The sequence below is a fragment of the Prionailurus viverrinus genome, chromosome E2, assembly GCF_022837055.1.
Source record: "Prionailurus viverrinus isolate Anna chromosome E2, UM_Priviv_1.0, whole genome shotgun sequence".
NCBI classification, from domain to species: Eukaryota; Metazoa; Chordata; class Mammalia; order Carnivora; family Felidae; genus Prionailurus; species Prionailurus viverrinus.
This window is the reverse complement of record NC_062575.1, coordinates 32,491,806-32,511,234: the sequence shown is the minus strand read 5'-3', so window position 1 is coordinate 32,511,234 and position 19,429 is coordinate 32,491,806. Positions and strand designations below refer to the sequence as shown.

The following is a 19,429-nucleotide window of genomic DNA, read 5'->3' as shown; positions in this document are numbered from 1 at the left end:
CGAATAATGTGTCCCTATGGTATAATTTTTTCAAAAACAAATTAATTTTAAGTTAGAATTGAGTATATTGCTGTAGCATAACCTAATAAAGTGACATGATAATAAATCACCAAGAAAATGCTAAAATGTTAAACCACTTTTAAAAGAGAGGTAAAGTTAAGCATTCCTTAGAGAAAAGAGTAACCCCAAACACCGGAAAAATCCGAGATTATAAAAATAACCACGTCTGGCACCAGTACCAACAAAAAAGACACTGACTTTTGTGACTCCTCCATCTGACCGCTATCAGGTTAGTCGTTCGGAGTCTATAGTGATTACTTTTTACGGATACTGGCTTTTCAGTGTTTACCTTGAACATGTTAAAATAGTATGTACATGGTTAAATACCATCTGTACTGAAATGTTCAAAACATTTGTTCCTTTTGATAAAAATGCAAATCTGGAGAACTGTTGTATCAACATATAACAGCCAATGTCTGACACGGTGAATTATCACAGCTGGAATTAAATTGTCTCTGAACAGCTGCTGGCAGTAGAGCTTTCATCAATGTTTGATTCAAATGTAGGGAAAAAATCCTACAGAATGAAACATCATGTTGTCCTTACAGATGGGGTTTGTGTTCATTATCACAAACAACACAGCAGCCAGTGCCAGACAATATCCCTTATGTAGGCGGTCTTCTTGGTTAGACAGATGATGGCCACTGCAGAAATGATTAATCTAGGAATACCCTTAATCCTCGCTTCCCCATTTTCTCTAATAATTTTGCAAACTTCATTTCTTTCATACCACTTGCTTCCCTGTACCAAGATCATTTACAAAGCCATTATGATTTCCATCCTCTGGGGTCAGGCTAGTTCGGTTTCCTATATGTGAACGTACTTGGAAAATGAAGACTTTTTATTACGGGGACCACAAGAGGGAATGTTCCATTTGGACCAATTTCACCTGCTTGTTCTTGTTCTAGCATCTTAGATCTCACCGTTCGCCACTTGTGAGGAAACCGTTTTCCTGATCTAATCAAGATGGAGGTTTTTCTGGACGGGCAGGCCAATGAGCTCAGACAGCAGCCCTAGGTCAGTGAGTAGGGAATGCAGTAAAAACAGCAACAAGAAGATGTTTTTGTTTTTGTTTTTTTTCCATTTGTACCAGTAAAGCTGTAGACAAACCCAGAGCCATCATCCAGTCTTCCCTGCTATGACCAAGTCCTGGAGTGTGCCCTTTCACTCATTCCATCTCTCTGTATTGATTGAACACCTACTATGTGCCAGGTACTGTAATGGTCCATGGGGATCTAACAAGAAAACGAAACACTCCCTTCACATCACTCCCACTGAAGACCCAAGAAACTATAATACTATATTCCCCCACATCATTTCCCAAACCATGGCAACTTAATGAAATTATCCCCAGAGCTTTGTGGAATTGAAGTACTTTCTATTAAAAGTCTCTTCCACCCCCTAGTTTTCAAAATAACCACTTATTTGCTTAGCTGCCAATTTGGAGAGACAGATTTTATGTGCTGTCTTACATATTTACTTTTGTTGGCATGTACATTTCTTTTCATCAAGAGATGTGTGTGAATAACTAACGTTCCTAACAGCCTCCGGATAAGTGACAGTCTTGTCAGGTCATTTTCTTTTCCAAAAGGTTTTTCTCCTCCAAAGTCGTTACCTTGCACCACATAAGAGAGATAAATTTGATACTCTGCTTTTCCCTTCCAGCCTTTTAAATGATCCAAATAACACACGAAACGTGAACGGACGCATGAAGACAGACACCTACCTCACTGGCTGCAAAGAAAGCACTGTTGGTCTCAGCCATGTTCATGTAGTTATTGTTGTTTCCAAACTGAAAGAAAACAGATTGCTTTACGTTAATATGCAGACAGATCAAGAATCCCGGTGGTGTGCTTAAAACTCAGATGGGATTTGTAAAGAATGCTAGTGTCACGAATTAAAAGAGTAGTTTCACCCGGACCAAATGTGAACTGTGACAGGTTTTGGGCTACATGTAGTCTGGCTGCTTCCCTCAGAAAATAAAGCACAGAGTCAAGCTAACTTGAGAATTCTGGGAAACGGGGTTGATTCTCATCAAGACTAACAGCGAAGGGAGACCACGACGAACCTTTGGCCGCCCGGTCACTAGTGGGTGTTGTTTACTGAACTGGCATTTGTGAGAGAGGAGAAGGAAAAGTTTCCAAGAAAACCACCTTGACACATTTTTACAGCATGTTGAGATTTCATAGCTCACTTTTCAAGAACAGATGTCACGAGTGTGAGTAGGTTAAGATGTGAATTAAAGGGAATAGAATCCAATTCCCAGGACTCAAATTCTATTTTCTAGCGAATGGGGTGTGGCATGAATATAAATAAATAATAAGACTAAAGAATATTTTTCAAATCTCCAAACAGAGTTGAAAACGATATCTGTATCCATCAGAGCTGTTGAAAACAGTGATATTTAATCTCTCGATGTAACATTAAGTGCAAAGAGGTTTAAAATATAAACGGAATCCTATGAACACAGCAATTTTTATTTAATTCCCTAACACAATAGCCCATTCATACCATCACAAATAAGACTGTATCAGCATTTCAGACGTAAGCTCTTTACTGCTAGAGACCTGTTATCAAAATGTAAAACTTGGATTTTGCCAGAAATGTATTTTCAGGTTCAGATGGTATAAGGAGGCGCGTTTTGTTGCTTTAAACATTCTGTTATCAGTCTGGCAATATGGAAAGGCTCTGTGAGCATAATTATCTGGGGCTATATTATTTTCACGATTTTATGAAGTGGTAAAAGAATGCCCTTCTTTTTGTAACGTGTACTGTTTCTTCCCTTCAGTGCATCAAGTAACATAAAGGTTTGGTCTGCAAAGGGTGAAATGTATACATCCATTCTCTCATGTAAATAGAGCTAGTCAATTATTTAGACTAAGAGGCAGGGGGCCTGGGTGGCTCAATCAGTTAAATGTCTGACTCCTGATCTCAGCTCAGAGCATGATCTCACAGTTTGTGAGTTCGAGCCCCGCGTGGGGCTGTATGTTGACCGTGCAGAGCCTGCTTGGGATTCCGGCTTTCCTTCTCTCTGCTCCTTCCCTGCTCTCTCTCTCAAAATAAATAGACTTTACAAAACATTTAAAAATTAAGTAAAAGGCATAACTTCCCCCAGGAGAGAGGGAGAGAGAGAGAAAAGAAATACAGATACACAGATAGATAAATGTAGAGAATAAATATAGACACATAGATATGGAAGATCCACCTAATTCTCCTCGTAGTAAACCCACCAACACTTATTTCTAGGGGGCTCTCGGCCCCTGACTCTGAACCTGTAGGATTCGTGCACAGAAGCCCAACTGACATGCTACACTTTACCATGTCAGGGATCCAAGCACTAAGCAGGATTTACACAGAAGGCTCTAATGGTTCCAGAGTGCTGTTGTGGTCTCCGGAAGCAAAATCCCACCCTCTAAAACGACTCCTAAATACACACTCACACAATGAGCTTCAGATTCATTTGGATAAACATCTTTATAAGGATTTCTGAAAGATGTATTTGTTAGCACTTAAGAGAGACCCGTACCTAGTTTCTCTGAAGGCACGGGATATCCAAAACGTGTGGGGATGGTTTCGCCAACACATACTTACGTCCAAACCCATCAAGGTGCATAGACGTTAAATAGGTACCGCTTGTGGTATGCCCATCATACCTCGATAAAACGGTTTTAAAATCATTTTAAAGTGAAAAAAGGTACCTGCGTGGGCGGGTGCGCACGCACCTGCACCTCCCGCCCACATACACAGACACATTTCCCCCCATTTTCCTACGACATTAAATGCATGCAAGCAAAAGCACAGGTTTCTGTCTGGGAATTTTTGATGAATTAATGATCCTAGAATTAAATCGCGGGGCCTCCGTTCTGACTATGCTTTTTGGATGTTTATGAGGACTTCGGTCACCATGTGCCTTCCAGGCACTCATTCCATGCCTCCCCCAAGCGGCCCCAAGCCTGCCACCCAGCTTTAACGTTATTTAAATGTACGTGTTGTTGGGGCATTAGAAACCCATTTAAGGAAAGCAGCTCATTATCAGAGAGTATTTTTTTAAGATTAAACTCACTTATTACCTAATAGCACCTAAAACAACAAAGAAAAATAAAATGGCTATTAAACTAAGGGCCTAAACAATTCAAAAAACAAATTAAGCTTAGAGTAAAGTAAGAACTGGGTTAGAAATCCTCTTCTGAACAGTTAGTATGCGAATGTAATTACTGAAGAAACTACAGCTAATCAGCTGTGAATTGTATCCATTAATTAGTATTTGCCCTGGAGAAATGAGAAAAATCAGCAACGACGCTGGCACCGCGGTGTGCTGACGAGCCACGCGACGGCCGCGCTGCGTTTAGTCAAGCAGGTGGCTCCAGTGGTCCACGTAATTTGAAAAGCTCTCACCTGAAGTACTGAGCTGGAATTACAAAGCACTCCTTGCATATCTTTTGTATCTATAGCAGGCCTTAATTAATGGCTTTTAATTTGGAAACACTTGGCCATTGGGCGGGAACAGTTATAAATCATTTCAAATAGAAGCAAGCGTTGCTGTTCCACTGGGGGTAACGTATCTCCCCTACAAATATGGCCTCAGATACTGACTTGTGCAGGGAAGGGTCTTTCTCTTGCACAGGTGGCTGGGTCCCTGCTTGAGCGTGGTAGGGTGGCTGGATAAAATACAGGCTGCCCAGTTAAATCTGGCTTTCAAATACACGACTTTCAAAGTGTAAGTATGTCCCATGCACAATTTGGGATATACTTATACTAAAAAAAAGTATTCTCTATCTGTGATTCAACTATACCCCGCTATTGCGTGTTTTTACTTGCTAAATTTGGCCACCCTACAGCATCGTTAAATTGATCAGGATGACAGGAATGCCACTTTCCATTTGATTTACCTTATCTGGTAACACTAGCTTAATTTAATTTGCTTTATTTTAAAATGTGACCTATGAATCCTGCTTTACTCATTTTGTGTAAGAACAGATCTGATTCTGAGAGAAAAAGTGATCCTTTGGGGGCAGATCTCTAATATAATGACCTCAGAACAATTAGCTTTAACTGAATTGTGTACAATTAAATTTACTTTACGTTCGAAGAGACAGTGACATCGGTGAACAGAATATATTACCAAAAAAAATCCCTAGGTCCACGAGGGAAAGGGCCTTCACTGTGTTCACTGCTGTCTCCCCACAAACTGGCACCAATGCCAGGCATATTAGAAGCACTCCAACACTTGCTGAAGAGAGAGGGAGGGGGAGAAAGGTTGATCACATTCTAATTACCCTGAGAGGCCTTCTACATACATTATTTCATTTAACTCTCCCAAGCAGGACTAAATGTAATTTATTTTCCCAAGAACAAGTTAGAAAAAAGGAAATTATCCCTATTTTATAGATAAATAGACTGAGGCTTCAAGGGATCCATGCCCCAAATCACAGAGGTAAATACTGGAGTCTGGTACCCCTCTTAACATTTCAATAGGCACGGAACCTTGAATATTTCACTCAGTGATGAATTCAATGTTAGAACTTGGTTTTTATCCTCTCACTCAAGGCTACAATCTCCCAGGAGGTGTTTCCAGGTACCTAAGTCTAGCAGAACGCTCCTTAAGAAAAGAGTTGCAGGGGCGCCTGGGTGGCTCAGTCGGTTAAGCCTCTGACTTCAGCTCAGGTCATGATCTCACAGTTTGTGGGTTCGAGCCCCGCATCGGGCTCTGTGCTGACAGCTTGGAGCCTGGAACCTGCTTTGGATTCCGTGTCTCCCTCTCTCTCTGTCCCTCCCCTGCTTGTGTTCTGTCTCTCAAAAATAAATAAACATTAAAAAAAAATTTTTAAAAGAAAAGAGTTGCAGAGTTGCAAAGCCCATAAGTTTGAGAAGGGCTGCAGACTACCGCCCCTCTTTTATGAGTCCCTGTGCCCACGACACCAGGCAAACGTTCCGAGAAGTCCTGCAGCTCATTCATTCACAGCAAACACTTATTTATGTGCCTACTGTGTGCAAGGCACTGCGTTAGGCTCTGGCAACAAAACGGTGAGAAAGATGACAACGTTCCTACCTGGACGCAGCTCACAGTTTTCTTTGAGTGGGAGATAGCAAACCTCCCCTTTCCCCCCACATTTGCCATGGGACACCTCTTTTGGTTTCCCCCACAACAGTCTGCAGGAACACTTTGGGAAACCTTGTTCCAAACCCCTTATTGACAATATTCTTTTACTTTTCCCAAACACTTCTTACAAAAAGCTAACATCCTCATTTTGCACCATGGTAAAGTTTACGCCTTTTATGAATCACCTAAATAAGAATTTCTAAACTACTCATTCTGGGCTTTCGTAATTTGGCCGACTTCCAAGTTTTCTAGGTGGTAGCTCTCCACTGATGTTCCTTTGACGATCCCCCAGTTCAGCCACACTAAGATTATTTACCGTGATTTCAGGAGTCAAAGCAACATATTTCAAATCAACTGAAGGAACGTCAGGTGAAACAGAGTTACCGACGACGGAGAGCACGTAAAAACATTCCTTAATGCTTCTTAAGAAACAGGCCAATTCCAAGTGTTTCAAAGAGCTTACACATTGGGGGAATGGTCACTGCGAGGCAGGGGCATTTATGAAGTACACTGGTGATGATCGGCCCTTTCCACTTTGATAGGCTCTAATAGATGTGATCCCCAAAGATATAATCCCCCAAGATATAATTATAAAGCAGGACGGAATTACTCTGCATGTCGAACTTCTGTATCTTAATAATTTCACAAAAGCACATCTTCGTTGTACCTGGAGGTAGATTTGCTTTTGCGGCTTGATGGATAATTATAGCTTCGGCAAATACAATTTGTGAAGGACATCAATTAAAAAGGAGCATTGCAGGATTCCTAAAAAAAATTTATTAAAGACCATCGTGTTCATGGCCTGTCTACCCGTGTGAAGTGCCAAAGTAAATTAATGGAGATTGTTAATTCTCGCTTGTCCAGCAAAAGGCTTGGAAGAAAGTAGAGCAGCCCAGACAAAACCCGTCTGTAATCACAAGACGGATACTTCGGCTTGATCAGTCCACCCAACATGATTTTCACTAAAATTATTTTGACACCCATGTGAAGAATTGTGTAGGCTTCTAATAAAGCTGCATTAACTACAGGGTACCAAACAGCTAAATGGCACCAATTTAATCCTTAAAAAAAAAGATAATCCTTCGAATTCTCTTTCCTTTGTTCCCATTAGATTTGTTAGCAGACACCATCCAATTTGATGCCTCAGTAAGGACATCTGTCAAGTTGCTTACACAGATGAACTGCGCCATCACGGACCAAGTGCGCCAAAGTACGGTCACATGATGAGAAGGCAGTGCCTCAAAGTTCGCACACTCTCAAAGGCTCTGTTCGCTACCCCGTGGAAAAGAACTTACCAAAGACAATCAAGGTTTAACCATCTCCGGCAGTGGGAATCTGTTTCGAGATATAGAGCCCCAAAGAGTGAACACAAGCCAGATATGGCAAGTGACAATAAATACTGGAGATTATCAGGGGTGGATCTGGCACACCACATCATGAACGAACAATGACGTAGTGAATACAGACAGTCCATACCAAAGGCTACGGGTTCAACAGCAGTCTGGAAACAGAAACTGCAAACAATGGACTAAGATGTGTAATTAGCAGGAGAGTACGTGTACACACACACACACACACACACACACACACACACACACGTCTGCTAATTATGTATACACAAAGAGAGGATTATGTTCACATATATGTATAATTATACACAGACATATATAAATTCACATATATATATTAATAGGTTCAAATATAAAGCAAGATTTTTGCAAGAAAATAAACTTTCAAAAATATTATTTGCCTTTCCATATGCTAAAAACTCCTAGATAATTATCTCCTGAGCACCAGACTCACATACCCAACTGCCTACATTTGCATGTGGATCTCAATAGGCATCCCAATCACATGCACAAAACTGAATTCCTCATCTTCTCCCCAAACCTGCTCCGCCCACAGCCTTCCCCATCTCCTTTGGTGGGGAGATGACTCAGTTCCAGTGACTCAGGCCAAAAATCATCTTTGAATCCACTCTTTCTCCTTCCGCCATCAAATCATCAGAGATTCTGTTGGCTCCTCTTTCCAGTTACACACACAACTGACCGCTGGTCACTCCCTCCACTGGATTCACCCAGGCTCAAGCCACCCATCCCCTCCTGGGGTCAATGCTCCCCCTCCTGGCAAGTCTCGCTGGTCCTACCACAATGTCCACCAGTCTATTCTCAGCACAGAACCAAAGAGAGACCTTGAAAACCTAAGTCCGGTCATACCCCTCCTCTGCGTAGAACTTTCCAATGGCTCCCTGTTCCCTCAGAGAAGAAGCCAAGACCTCATAACGGCCCCCCATTTCTTCTCTGACCCTTGGCCAATGTTCTCCCCCTTGCTTCTCCTCCTCTAACCCTGCTGGCTTCCCTGTTGTTGCTCCAATACCCCAGACACATTCCTACCTCAGGGCCTTTGTACTGGCTCTTTCCTTGCAATGCCCTCAAGGCTCTTGCTCACTTCCTTCTCTCTCTCTCTTTTTAAGATGTTTATTTATTTTGAGAGAGAGAGAGAGCGCGCGCACACGAGCTCCCAAGCATGTGAGCAGGGGAGGGGCAAAGAGAGACAGAGGGCGAGAGAGGATCCCAACCAGGCTCCTTGCTGCCCACGCAGAGCCCAAGGCAGAGCCCAACACGGGGCTCAAACTTTCGAATCTTGAGATCATGACCTGAGCCAAAATCAAGTTGGACTCTCAACTGACTGAACCACTCAGCCTCACTTCCCTCTTGAGTCTTTTCTCAAAGGTCATCTTCTGACTACCCTCTAAGATTTCTTTGCAGCCCTCTTTCTCCTCCAGCACTTTCTAGTCCCCTTCCCTGCCTTGATTGTTCTCATAATGCTTTTCAGCGTAACATATTTACTGTCTTCTCCCCCCCACCCCGACCTAGAATGTAAATTTAATGAGGATAAGTACGTGTTGTCTACTGTTTACGCTGATGTCCCAGTGCCAAGGAGAGTTTGATAAATAGTAAGTGTTCAACAAATCTGTGTTGAATGCATGAGCAAATAAATTAATTTCTAGATGTGAAATGCTGGTACGCAGAACTGTTCTCCAAGCCAAGCAGGGCACCAGATAAGCACTTGAAATTCAAGCAAAAAAGGAGAAACCAAGCATCCATCACCAAATGTTCCTGCACAAACCACACCTATTGGAAAGAAGGGGTGAAGGGAAGAATCATGTATTCTAATAAAATTAATATTTCAAATGTTAGAGACACTTAGCCTGAAAAAAAAAAAAGCTTCGTTCTAGAAAAATGCACTAGTCCTTTTATCAAAAAGACACAGAGGCCTGGGTGGGTGAGGCTGGAGTGTTAAGGGTGGGTGCCTTGGTGTTTGAAAATGCACTGCAGTGGACAAGGCTGATTCTGGCCTGCAGGCAAAAAGCCCGGAGAAGGGAAAGCCAATAATCTAACATCAAGGGACCAAGAGTCTGAGTATTAAATCTGACAGTTGATTTTTTTTTTCTAATTTAAAATATTCTGTTTTTAAGAAATTTTTGCTTCAAAGGTTAGGTCAGAGTTTCTCAAAGTGTGGTGCTAGGGACTACCAATTAACCAGATGCCTGTTTAAAAAAAATGCAGATTACCTAATTCCCCAGAGTTTACTGTATCAGAATCTCTAGCCGGTGGGGCCCTAAAATTCTGCGTTGTTTTTTAACCAGCTTCTCGGGAATTCTAGAACGTGCTAATATTTGAAAACTACTAGTCTAGTTCATCTTGGACTAATGTAGAAAAAAAAATTTTTTTAAATAAAGCTTTCCATACATCTGAAGATGATCTTATTGAAATGCTGATGTAGCACAAGCTGTTTTGTTTAAAGCAATAAATGCTTGGCTCAATTATTTCCAATCTCTTCTTACCTTCCTCACTTACGGGAAAATGTAAACACCCATGAGGGGACCATCAGCCCCCCTCCCACCCTCATGAGCAGAAGGAAAGACAGAAACGTCCTAAGTTGGACCAAGGAGGGAATAAAGGTTCTAGACTTCTAGAATACAGGTTTTAGATTTCTCAACAAGTTCCAGGGACCCACACAAGGAAAAAACAATGCCTCAACATATGGACTCTACTCAAACATGGAGGCCTTTGGATTTTCATGATCTGGATGCATCTGAGTCTGTAAATTGCATAACCATCTGGACTAGTTAGAGGTGGCAAGGAAAAAAAAACACAACACCCTCTCAAACCCAACTGTACTTGTTTAATATCAGAAAAACAAATAGAAGCAGAGGAGAAGACACTAAGCTTCCCAAATCAAGTTTTCTTTTTCACAAAAATGGAGCAATCTTCGAGACTAGCCCAGCAAGCAAGCATCACCAATAGTGAGAGGATGGGAAAAGAAAGACCCAACAGGTCTTCAGCACACAACCAATGAAAAGAAGCCAGTGGTAATGCACCTGCTGTTAAGTGGCCACACGTTTTGTGTAATTCTCTCAGCTCTCCCCTTTCTCGCAAAAGCCTCACTGACACTGATCCCAGCACCTACTGGATACCAACTAGTAGGATGTGTTTGGGGAATATATCTAACTTTCCAAAGATGTCAAGAAGTAGGAGATCCGACTGTTGCTTTTAAGGGATGACAAACCCAGTTAGGGTGATGGGGCAAAAACATCTCTCAGCCTAAGGGCTAAGTCCGGGAGTGACGCTGACCAATGATACATACTTTCAGAAGAGGAACAAAAGGGAATGGCCACCCTGAGGAACAAGTGTGGAACCACAGAAGGGGGCAGGAGGAGGGGACGTCCCATGCAGAGAGAAGGGAGTGCGCGAGGCTGCAAAGTGTGCATAGGCTGCGTTCAAAGAAGCAGAGCAGAGACCAGTCTGGTTGCAGGGAGGCACCAGGTATTGAGAGAAGGGGAGGTGAGCTAGGGGAGATGGTCGGCAGCCAGGCTCTGCAGAGCCCTGAGGGCCAGTCTAAGCATTTTGAAATGTACTACATCGGAAGGTCTGCGAAGGATTTTGTTGGAGGGAAGAAGCAGAGAGGGATGCAAAACCCACACCTGAGCACATGGAGAGTCCGGGGTGGACACGGTCAGTTCTGGGAAAAACCGGAAGCAAGACCGGTTAAGAACACGTCAAGGTTGGCATGGGGTTGCAGGCGTCCAGACTGGGCAGAGGGAGGAGCGGATACAGAGAACGCTTCATCTCGAGTCAAACTAAACGGCTCTGAACTCCAATCCTGCCACACTAGCTGCGGGATGGCAGACAAGTTGCCTAACTTGTCTTAAGGGCCCGTTCAAACCCCAGCTGATCCCCTTGCTAGCCATGTTAACTGTGCACAAGCTACTGAGCCTCTGTGCGCTTAAGTCCCTCCCCTCCCCCCGCCCCAATCTACGATATGGGAATAAGAACAGCATTTTGCCTCATCCTGGGGGTTTTGAGGACTAAACAGCGTTGTACCTAAGAAGCCACCTTTTCTATCTGTACTAATGGCTAGGTAACATTTCAATGAGTCTTTAAGAAAACAAAGCAGACCACGCGTTATCTGTTTTACAGACTGTTGTGGCTTATATCGGCAGAGGGAGAGAGTTTTACTACTCGAAGAACTCCAGTGACTTCTCAATGTTATTTCGAGTAAAATCCAAGTTCCCAGATGATCTGGCTGCTCATGGCTTTTCCAAACTCCCTCCTAGAGGGCCGCTCCTGCCCACTAAGCCCCAAGCACACTGCCCTGACTACTCCTCACTCTCTGGGCCTCTGCCCCTGCCATCCTCCTGACCCCGACTGCTCTCCCCTCTCTCCTTACTCTATGCAGGTTTCTGCTTAATGTCTGGCTCCATGCCGTTTCCTCTGACCCTGGGACAGTCGGTGGCCTGTGATATGTAGGTGCTCGGTAAATATTTGTTGAATGGGGGAGGGAAGGAACGAGCCAGAGCGATCCAAGTGCAAATCCCAGCTCTATCACACTTGCGAGCTGCTTCGTGTTACCACTCTGAGTTTCTGTTCTTCATTTCTAAGGATGAAAGAATAGAGCTCTGTCGGGGCTGGGCTGTGTGAGGAGGGAGAGCAAACGGTCTTGCATGGAAGAGGCACTTGGTAAATGTCAGGAATTGAGAGTGAGGAGCCTCACTCTCAAAAGGTAGGAATTTTGACAGGTGCTACAGTATGGATATATGCAAAGCACTCCCCATGAAACATCAGCGGAAGATTTCAAAGAAAAGGAGCCATTCAAGTGGGGTCTTGAGGGGTGTGTAGGAGAGGAGCTTGCCTGTGAGACAAGAGCATTCTGGCAGAGAAAACTACTTGGGCAAAGCCCTGTCATAAAAGTGGGCCTGGCTGACCAGGACACTGGGCTACAAGCCTTCTTGGCAGAGGACAGAGGGAGGGTTGAAACAGGAGCCAGGGCCAGCAAGTACAGACTATACTTTGGAGAGGTTTACAGACGACACTCTGGAGAAGTTTAGCTCCAACATGCTGTATGGATAAAAGGAGACTCACGACATGTTTGTAGGTGGAGGAGAGAGAAAACACAAAAGTGAAGGAAGATCAGCCAACAATAAGCAGAACAGAAGATTCAGAGCATAATTTCCAGATAGTACGAATAACGTCTATTCTGTGTGTTTTCTGTCGTTTTCGGCAAACTGTGGGCATCTTTTATACAGTGACAGCAACTTGTAAAAGAGATAGACGTACTTGGTCTGCTTTGGTGTCTTGAAAATCACTGAAATGATAGCTAATAGTTATTGGTCTGGATGGAAAAAGGCGGCTACGTTCTTTGATGTCAGTGTTAGAACCGGAAAGAACCCTTCCCCGTCCCCAAAAGTTTTGACGTTCGTGTGCAGATTTCCATCACCAGTGGTACATCCCTTGGGTGTAGAAAGGGTTGTGTCTCCTGATAAATTCTAATATTCCTGGGAGGAAGAACAACTTAGCTCTCATCTGTTAGGGGCACTTCAGTGGGAATTTGTTTATAGTAGGTAGAGCCATGGAGACGCACAGTAGGTATCATCTGCAAGGGTGGTCAGAAAATAACACCTTGGAAAAGTGCTCCTGGGCGCCACCTTGCCCACCTCCGGCTGCACGGGGTTCACCTCCAAGCTCCAAGGCAGTCTGTGTGTCACGCAGCATGGCGCTAAAGTGACCTACTTCCCAGTCCATCTCCCTCAAGGGCAGGGGCTATAAAAGCCTCACTGGCCACCGCGGCACCATATCCTGGCACACAGTAGGTACCCAACTGCTAAGACAGTGCCCCAGGATCAGGCTCAGGGGTACTTCCAACTGGCAGCTTCAGCGTGGTTTGAAAAACGTGTAACTGAGCTATTTCTTTTTCTGTGCACGTGATTCAGTCCACATTGCATTCGGGCGAACCCCAAATGGTTATGGACCCCCAAAGTACTGCACAGCCTAAAACAAAACAGAAATGGGAAGTCATAGAAGATAAAATCGGGGAGTTATTTTCCTCGTACTTCCAGATTCTGTAGCTCATGCTGCAACCAAATGACTAAGGACCTCAGAGACTTTCCACTGAAAACAAACTTTAAGGTCTCTAATGATGTGACCTATTTATACCGAATACCCTTAGTAAGTCTCCTGGGCTTCCCTTCTTACACAACTATATGAAATTTCAAATGTAAAAGTGGCCAAATATCCTGCAGGATTTTTAAGTGAAAATGTTTTAAACAATCACAGCATTTCTTGAGTTCAATAACTAAACTCTCCTCACCAGGGGTAAAACTCACGATGCTCTGTAATTTCAATCAGTCCCTCCAATTATGATTTGTTATGAATTCCTTCAAATCATCGACGGCTTCCCATTATCGGTCTTCCATTCCTTCATCTGTAAAGTATAAAACGTAGTGCTCTTCAACTATATCATGTCCAGGTGCCTAAGACAAATAGCTAATACAGAGAGGCCGACAAAGCTATAGATGTAGATGTGCAGGTAAAGCATCAAGATATACAGACAAGATTCTCAGCCACAGGCAATTTTGCCCCCCAGGGGACATTTGATGATGTCTGGAGATGACAGACTAGGGGATGCTTCTGGCATCTAGTGGGTAAAAGCCAGAGATGTTGCTAAACATCCAACAGTACACAGAGCAACGCCCCCAATAAAGAATTATCCTGTCCAAAATGTCAATAGTACCAAGACTGAGAAACCCTGATATAGATCAATCCATACATTAAGCATAAACAAAAGATATTTGAAGTGTTTTAAAAATAAATACTACAGGATTACTGCTTCTGCGCTATCCAAACACAATCAGTGTTCTTTCTTCAAGTGGGCATTATGCTGACTTTGGATAGACCTACTTATAAGATTATTGACTGCAACCAAGGATTATCTTAAATGTGTTTCAAATATGTATCAAATAGTTGGTTGTCAGCTAGGAAGCTTTCCATTTACATAAATGCTCAGTTGCTTTTTTTTTTTTCTTTTTCCTGCCGCAAATAAATGGAGAAACAGAAATAGTGTAAGACGTTATTCTAAGGCTAACATTTAAAAAGAGAGCAACAAACCTCTAATAAATTCTTCCTGAAGAATTGTGACTTAATGTGTTTATTTTCCAGTCTCGATCATACTTGATAGACCGAATACTTCAAGTACGTCACTCAAAAACCATCAGTGATAAGACGATTCCAAACATATATAAAATGCAATCATTTGAATCCAACAGGATTAATGTCTACGAATTCACCATCCATCACTTCCAAAAGTTTAAGAGCAAGCCTCAGATACTTGATAAGGATGATAACATAAGAAGCCACCAGCGCTGTTCTGGCGATTGAAACATGTCAGGCCTAGTGTTTTACAGCACAGTGGCAGGGAGCTTTTGCTCACACTGCAAGAATATCTTGATTACGTACATCTTTGTGTGCTTTTATGATTGCCTGAATTCTGTAGGGACAACTTTTTACCAGATGGGTGATCATACGGCTTTCATTAGTTGTCTCTATCTTACCAGTTATGTTTGTTTTTTAATCTAAAATCTTGTACTGGGAAGGGGCTCACACAAGACCCTAAATCCCACTTCTGATAAGGTCTGGAGCAAGAGAAAGCAAAATTACATTCCTCCCCACCAGCTCTTCCGAAATCTGTAATTTCAGATTTCGTAACATGTTTACTTTAAAAAAGAGAGGTTCCCCCCCACCCAGACTTGTATTTTAATTACTTTTGGTTAGGAGGCTAATGATTTCTTACACATAACCATAAAATAAAATCCCTTCAAAGGAGGGGCCATTGGCTTTCATCTTGAAGACAAAAAATGGAATTCAGTCAAGATGTCAATGTTAATTCAGTCAAGATGTCAAAGTTATTTTAGCATTTTACATAAAATAACCATGAATTCAAGTATTCCTATATAAAAGAGGCATTTTATTCTTGGAATCCCAAAAAGTCGTTGTATACTAACACATTCAAGATTACCTTAACATTGCCTTGCGTGAATTTAAAAAGATGTGATTATACAGCAATGTGTAAGCAGCTCTTCTCAAATCATATATCAAATTTTACCCACTTCAGCAAAAGTCCAATCCTGTTCCAGAGGAGTAACTCAACTATATGAAGGAAAACCGTATCGAGTTGTAAAGGCAAAAGTGACCAAAAAGGAGATAAAGCAGATGCAAAAATCTTAAAACAATCGTAAAAGGATATTAGTGGGGCTGCGTTTTAAGCTAAAGACAGTACATGAATACTATCTAAATACTGACCAACCTTCTCAATATGCCACAGTTACAAATGCAACCTATCTGGGGAGGACATTTTTGCTTAGGGACTTTTTTTTACAAAAGGACAAAGTGCTTAGCTTTAAAATAAAATGTTAGCACCATTTTACAAGGACTTCTACAAAGTGCACACATGACCCACCAATCCTGACTCCATTTATTCCTAGAAAGGGATGTGTTTTGTTGTTTTTTTTTTTTTTTTCCTCATTGCTACTAGTGGAAGAATATATATGGCACAAAGGAAAAATCGCTCCACATTTCACGGCGCTGGTTAATAACTGAGGGAAAAAGTACGAACCATCTATAAAGCCTATCTATAAATTTCTTTGGCCGTCATAAAAATAAGTTAGAGGTACGATCTTTTTTTAAAAAGAACTGCAGCTGCTTTCATATCAAGATTAATACTGAAAACAAACCCCGTCTAATAGGGCCCCCTGGGATAAGTAACAGATTCCATGAGGGATGTCCATCTGGTACTGGCCATAAGCGGCTCCCTTCCCCAACGGGCTGTGCAAACACTCCATACCAAAAATAAGTGCTCACAGGAAAGACCATGCTTACTGCCCAAACTGTTTAACTCTTATGTTTTAATAACATTCTTCAGGTGATAAAGATAATAGCCTAAAGAACAACTGGTTAAAAAAAAAAAAAAAAAAAAGTACATGTAGAAGAAAACTCGACGTAAAAGATCAGATTTCCCCAATGGGAAAATACACCCTCCAGAGATAACAGGAAATAGGTTATATTAAGTCAAAGCTCTTGGCATTGACCATAAGAGCCCGAGAAAATACCAAGTGCTCATCTCGTTCCAGCATCGAACAATTACAAACTCCCCTCGCGTGCCTTTCGAAAATGAGCTAAAAATAAAAAGGAACCAACCCTCACAGGTTTATGGATGTACACTGGCCAAAAGTTTTTTAAAGTTGGTCCTGACAGTTTTTAATACAAGAAAAGTAACTTTACCAAAGAGATGAGATTTAATTTCTAGCGGCAGAACCTGACGTTGATGCTTTATGCGGTCCAATCTGGAACTAGATATAGTATTGCTTTCTGACAAAGAGTGACCAAGGAATTATCATCCTGCTCTCGAGAGACGTTCATGATGGAAGGTCTGGATAAGATACGGAGTTTTACCAAGTAGCAGGAGTAATGAAGTAGAAAAGGTATCTTTGACACTAAACACAGTGTAATATATTTTATTTATTTGATTTGATTTGATTTACTTAATATAGTTTCTTGTCAAGTTGCCTAATATACAGTATACAGTGTGCTCTTGGTTTTGGGGATAGATTCTTGTGATTCATTGCTTACATGCAACACCCAGTGCTCATCCCAAGTGCCTAATGTTCATCAAACCTTATGGACTCCAGTAGTGGAGAGAAACTTCATTCACTGGGCAAGGTCTTCCTAGGAGTTTAACTGCGTCAGATGTAAACATTCTAGAAAGGTGGTATGTCTCAAATTTATTGATTTTATTTGAAACAGTTGTGAAGTGGTTTTAATGACATAGGAAGATGGCCATGGTGTAAACACCATGATTCGAAACTATATACATTGTTATGGAATTTTTCTTCTTTTATTTTTGTGCGCGTTCTAAAATTAGTACCTACTAGTTCTGTAATCAGAAAAAAAAAAAAAATACATTTACAATGGAACTGCCCAGAAAGGAGTTCCCTAGTCTCTATCAGCATAAAGCACGTAAGTGTATTAAAATCCTGAAAAAAAAGCAATAATCAATTTTTACTGTTCATTCATTTACTCCTTCTAACAACAACTATATTCTGATAACATCTATGTTGCCAAGCAGTTTGCTGAAGTAGTCAAAATAGCACACAGCCAAAAAAGTCCCTGCCTTTATGGAGCACACAACCCTGAGCAGAGAAATAAAAAAACAACCTAACGATTATACAAATATAGAGTGAAGGGGTGCCTGGGTGGCTCAGTCAGTTGAGCGTCTGACTTCGGCTCAGATCATGATCTCCCGGTTCCTGAGTTTGAGCCCCGCATCGGGCTCTGTGCTGACAGCTCAGAGCCTGGAGCCTGCTTCGGATTCCGTGTCTCCCTCTCTCTCTCTCTCTCTCTGCCCCTCCCCTGCTTGCCCTCTCTCTCTCGCTCTCTCTCTCAAAAATAAATAAATATTTTTAAAAATTAAAAAAAAAAAGTATCGAGTGAAATGTCACCTGTGAAGTATGCCACTGAGAAAGACACAGGGTGTGGGATGGATTAGAATGCGTGCTGGCTGACCAGCCAGGAAAATACTGCAACAGAGCAGGTGAGATATGATGGTAGTATGAACTAAGGAGGTAATGAGGAAAGTGAAGAAGTGGATGGAGTCCCAGGATTTTGACCCTGGAGGACTTGATGAGTTGAGAGGCGAGAGCGAGAAGGGGCTATCAGGGAAGACAGCTAGGTTTGGAGCTTCCATAACTGGATACGAGTCAGCAGGCAAGAATCAGTCTTGAGGGAAGGAGGGCTGAATCATGGGTGCATTCTCAATGTGCTGGGATTGAGGCACCAAGAGATGTCTGTAGTTTATGGGAACAGTGTGGAGTAGAGATTTTGTACGTGCAGATGTTTAACGAAGCCATGAACATGAATGAGACCGGGGAGAGAGACTATCTGGAGTGGGGCAAGAGGAGGTTTAGGGCAGAACCCTGAGGAACTTGAGTATTTAATGACCCAGATATAGATCCAGCAAAGGAGCCTGTGAAAGTGACAAGGGTTGTAGAAGCAGCTTAGAGAGGGTGGTCTTCCTGACGTTAGGAGAAGACTTCAGGAAGAAGAGAGGGATGAGTAATATTAAATACTGAAAAACTTGAAGTGTGATCTGTTTGTTTTAGTGACACCAAGACACTTTGCCGTTCACAAAAAGCACAGAGCGGAAACGCAGGGAGGGACAGGCCCCAAGGCCCTCCAGGACTTGCGAAGACAAGACAGACCTCTATGCAACATCATGGAACCGTATCCAAAAGAAACTCAAATACTCACTCCAGTTTTGGTGGGAGGAGACAAACTGGAGGGGCCAAGAGGTCATGCTGTGGCTAAGGGTGAGTCACACATACAGGTGATGCCTGAATGATGTGGGGGTTAGGGGCACCGACTGCTGTGCAGTTGAAAAGCCCCATATAATTTTGATTCCCCAAAACTTAACTCATGACAGCCTACAGTTGACCAGCAGGCTTACCGACAACAGTCAATTAATACATATTTTGTATGTTATATGTATCATATACTGTATTCTTAACATACAGAGCAAGCTGGAGAAAAGAAAATGTTATTAAGAAAATCATAAGGGGGGCTCCTGGGTGGCTCGGTCGGTTGAGCAAACGACTTCGGCTCAGGTCACGATCTCACGGTCCGTGAGTTCGAGCCCCGCGTCGGGCTCTGTGCTGACAGCTCAGAGCCTGGAGCCTGTTTCAGATTCTGTGTCTCCCTCTCTCTGACCCTCCCCCGTTCATGCTCTCTCTCTGTCTCAAAAATAAATAAACGTTAAAAAAAAAAAAAGAAAGAAAATCATAAGGAAGTCCGGGCATCTGGGTGGCTCAGCTGGTTAAGCCTCCGACTCTTGTTCAGCTCAGGTCATGATCTCATGGCTCGTGACATCAAGCCCCGTGTG

At 42.4% G+C, this 19,429-nt stretch overlaps 1 protein-coding gene across 8 annotated transcripts in view; it reads right to left on the bottom strand.

Annotated features, from left to right (window-relative positions):
• TOX3 (TOX high mobility group box family member 3) overlaps positions 1 to 19,429 on the bottom strand; it is a 109,215-nt gene that overhangs the window by 28,021 nt on the left and 61,765 nt on the right. For 7 of the 8 annotated variants that reach the window (XM_047837132.1, XM_047837129.1, XM_047837127.1 and 4 more), the window contains exon 2: positions 1,787 to 1,852. In XM_047837132.1, coding sequence (XP_047693088.1) covers positions 1,787 to 1,831 — 45 coding nt within the window. In that variant the 5' untranslated portion in view covers positions 1,832 to 1,852. Of the gene's footprint in view, positions 1 to 1,786; positions 1,853 to 13,810; positions 13,925 to 19,429 lie in introns of all 8 variants that reach the window. The other variant, XM_047837131.1, reaches the window with a different exon arrangement.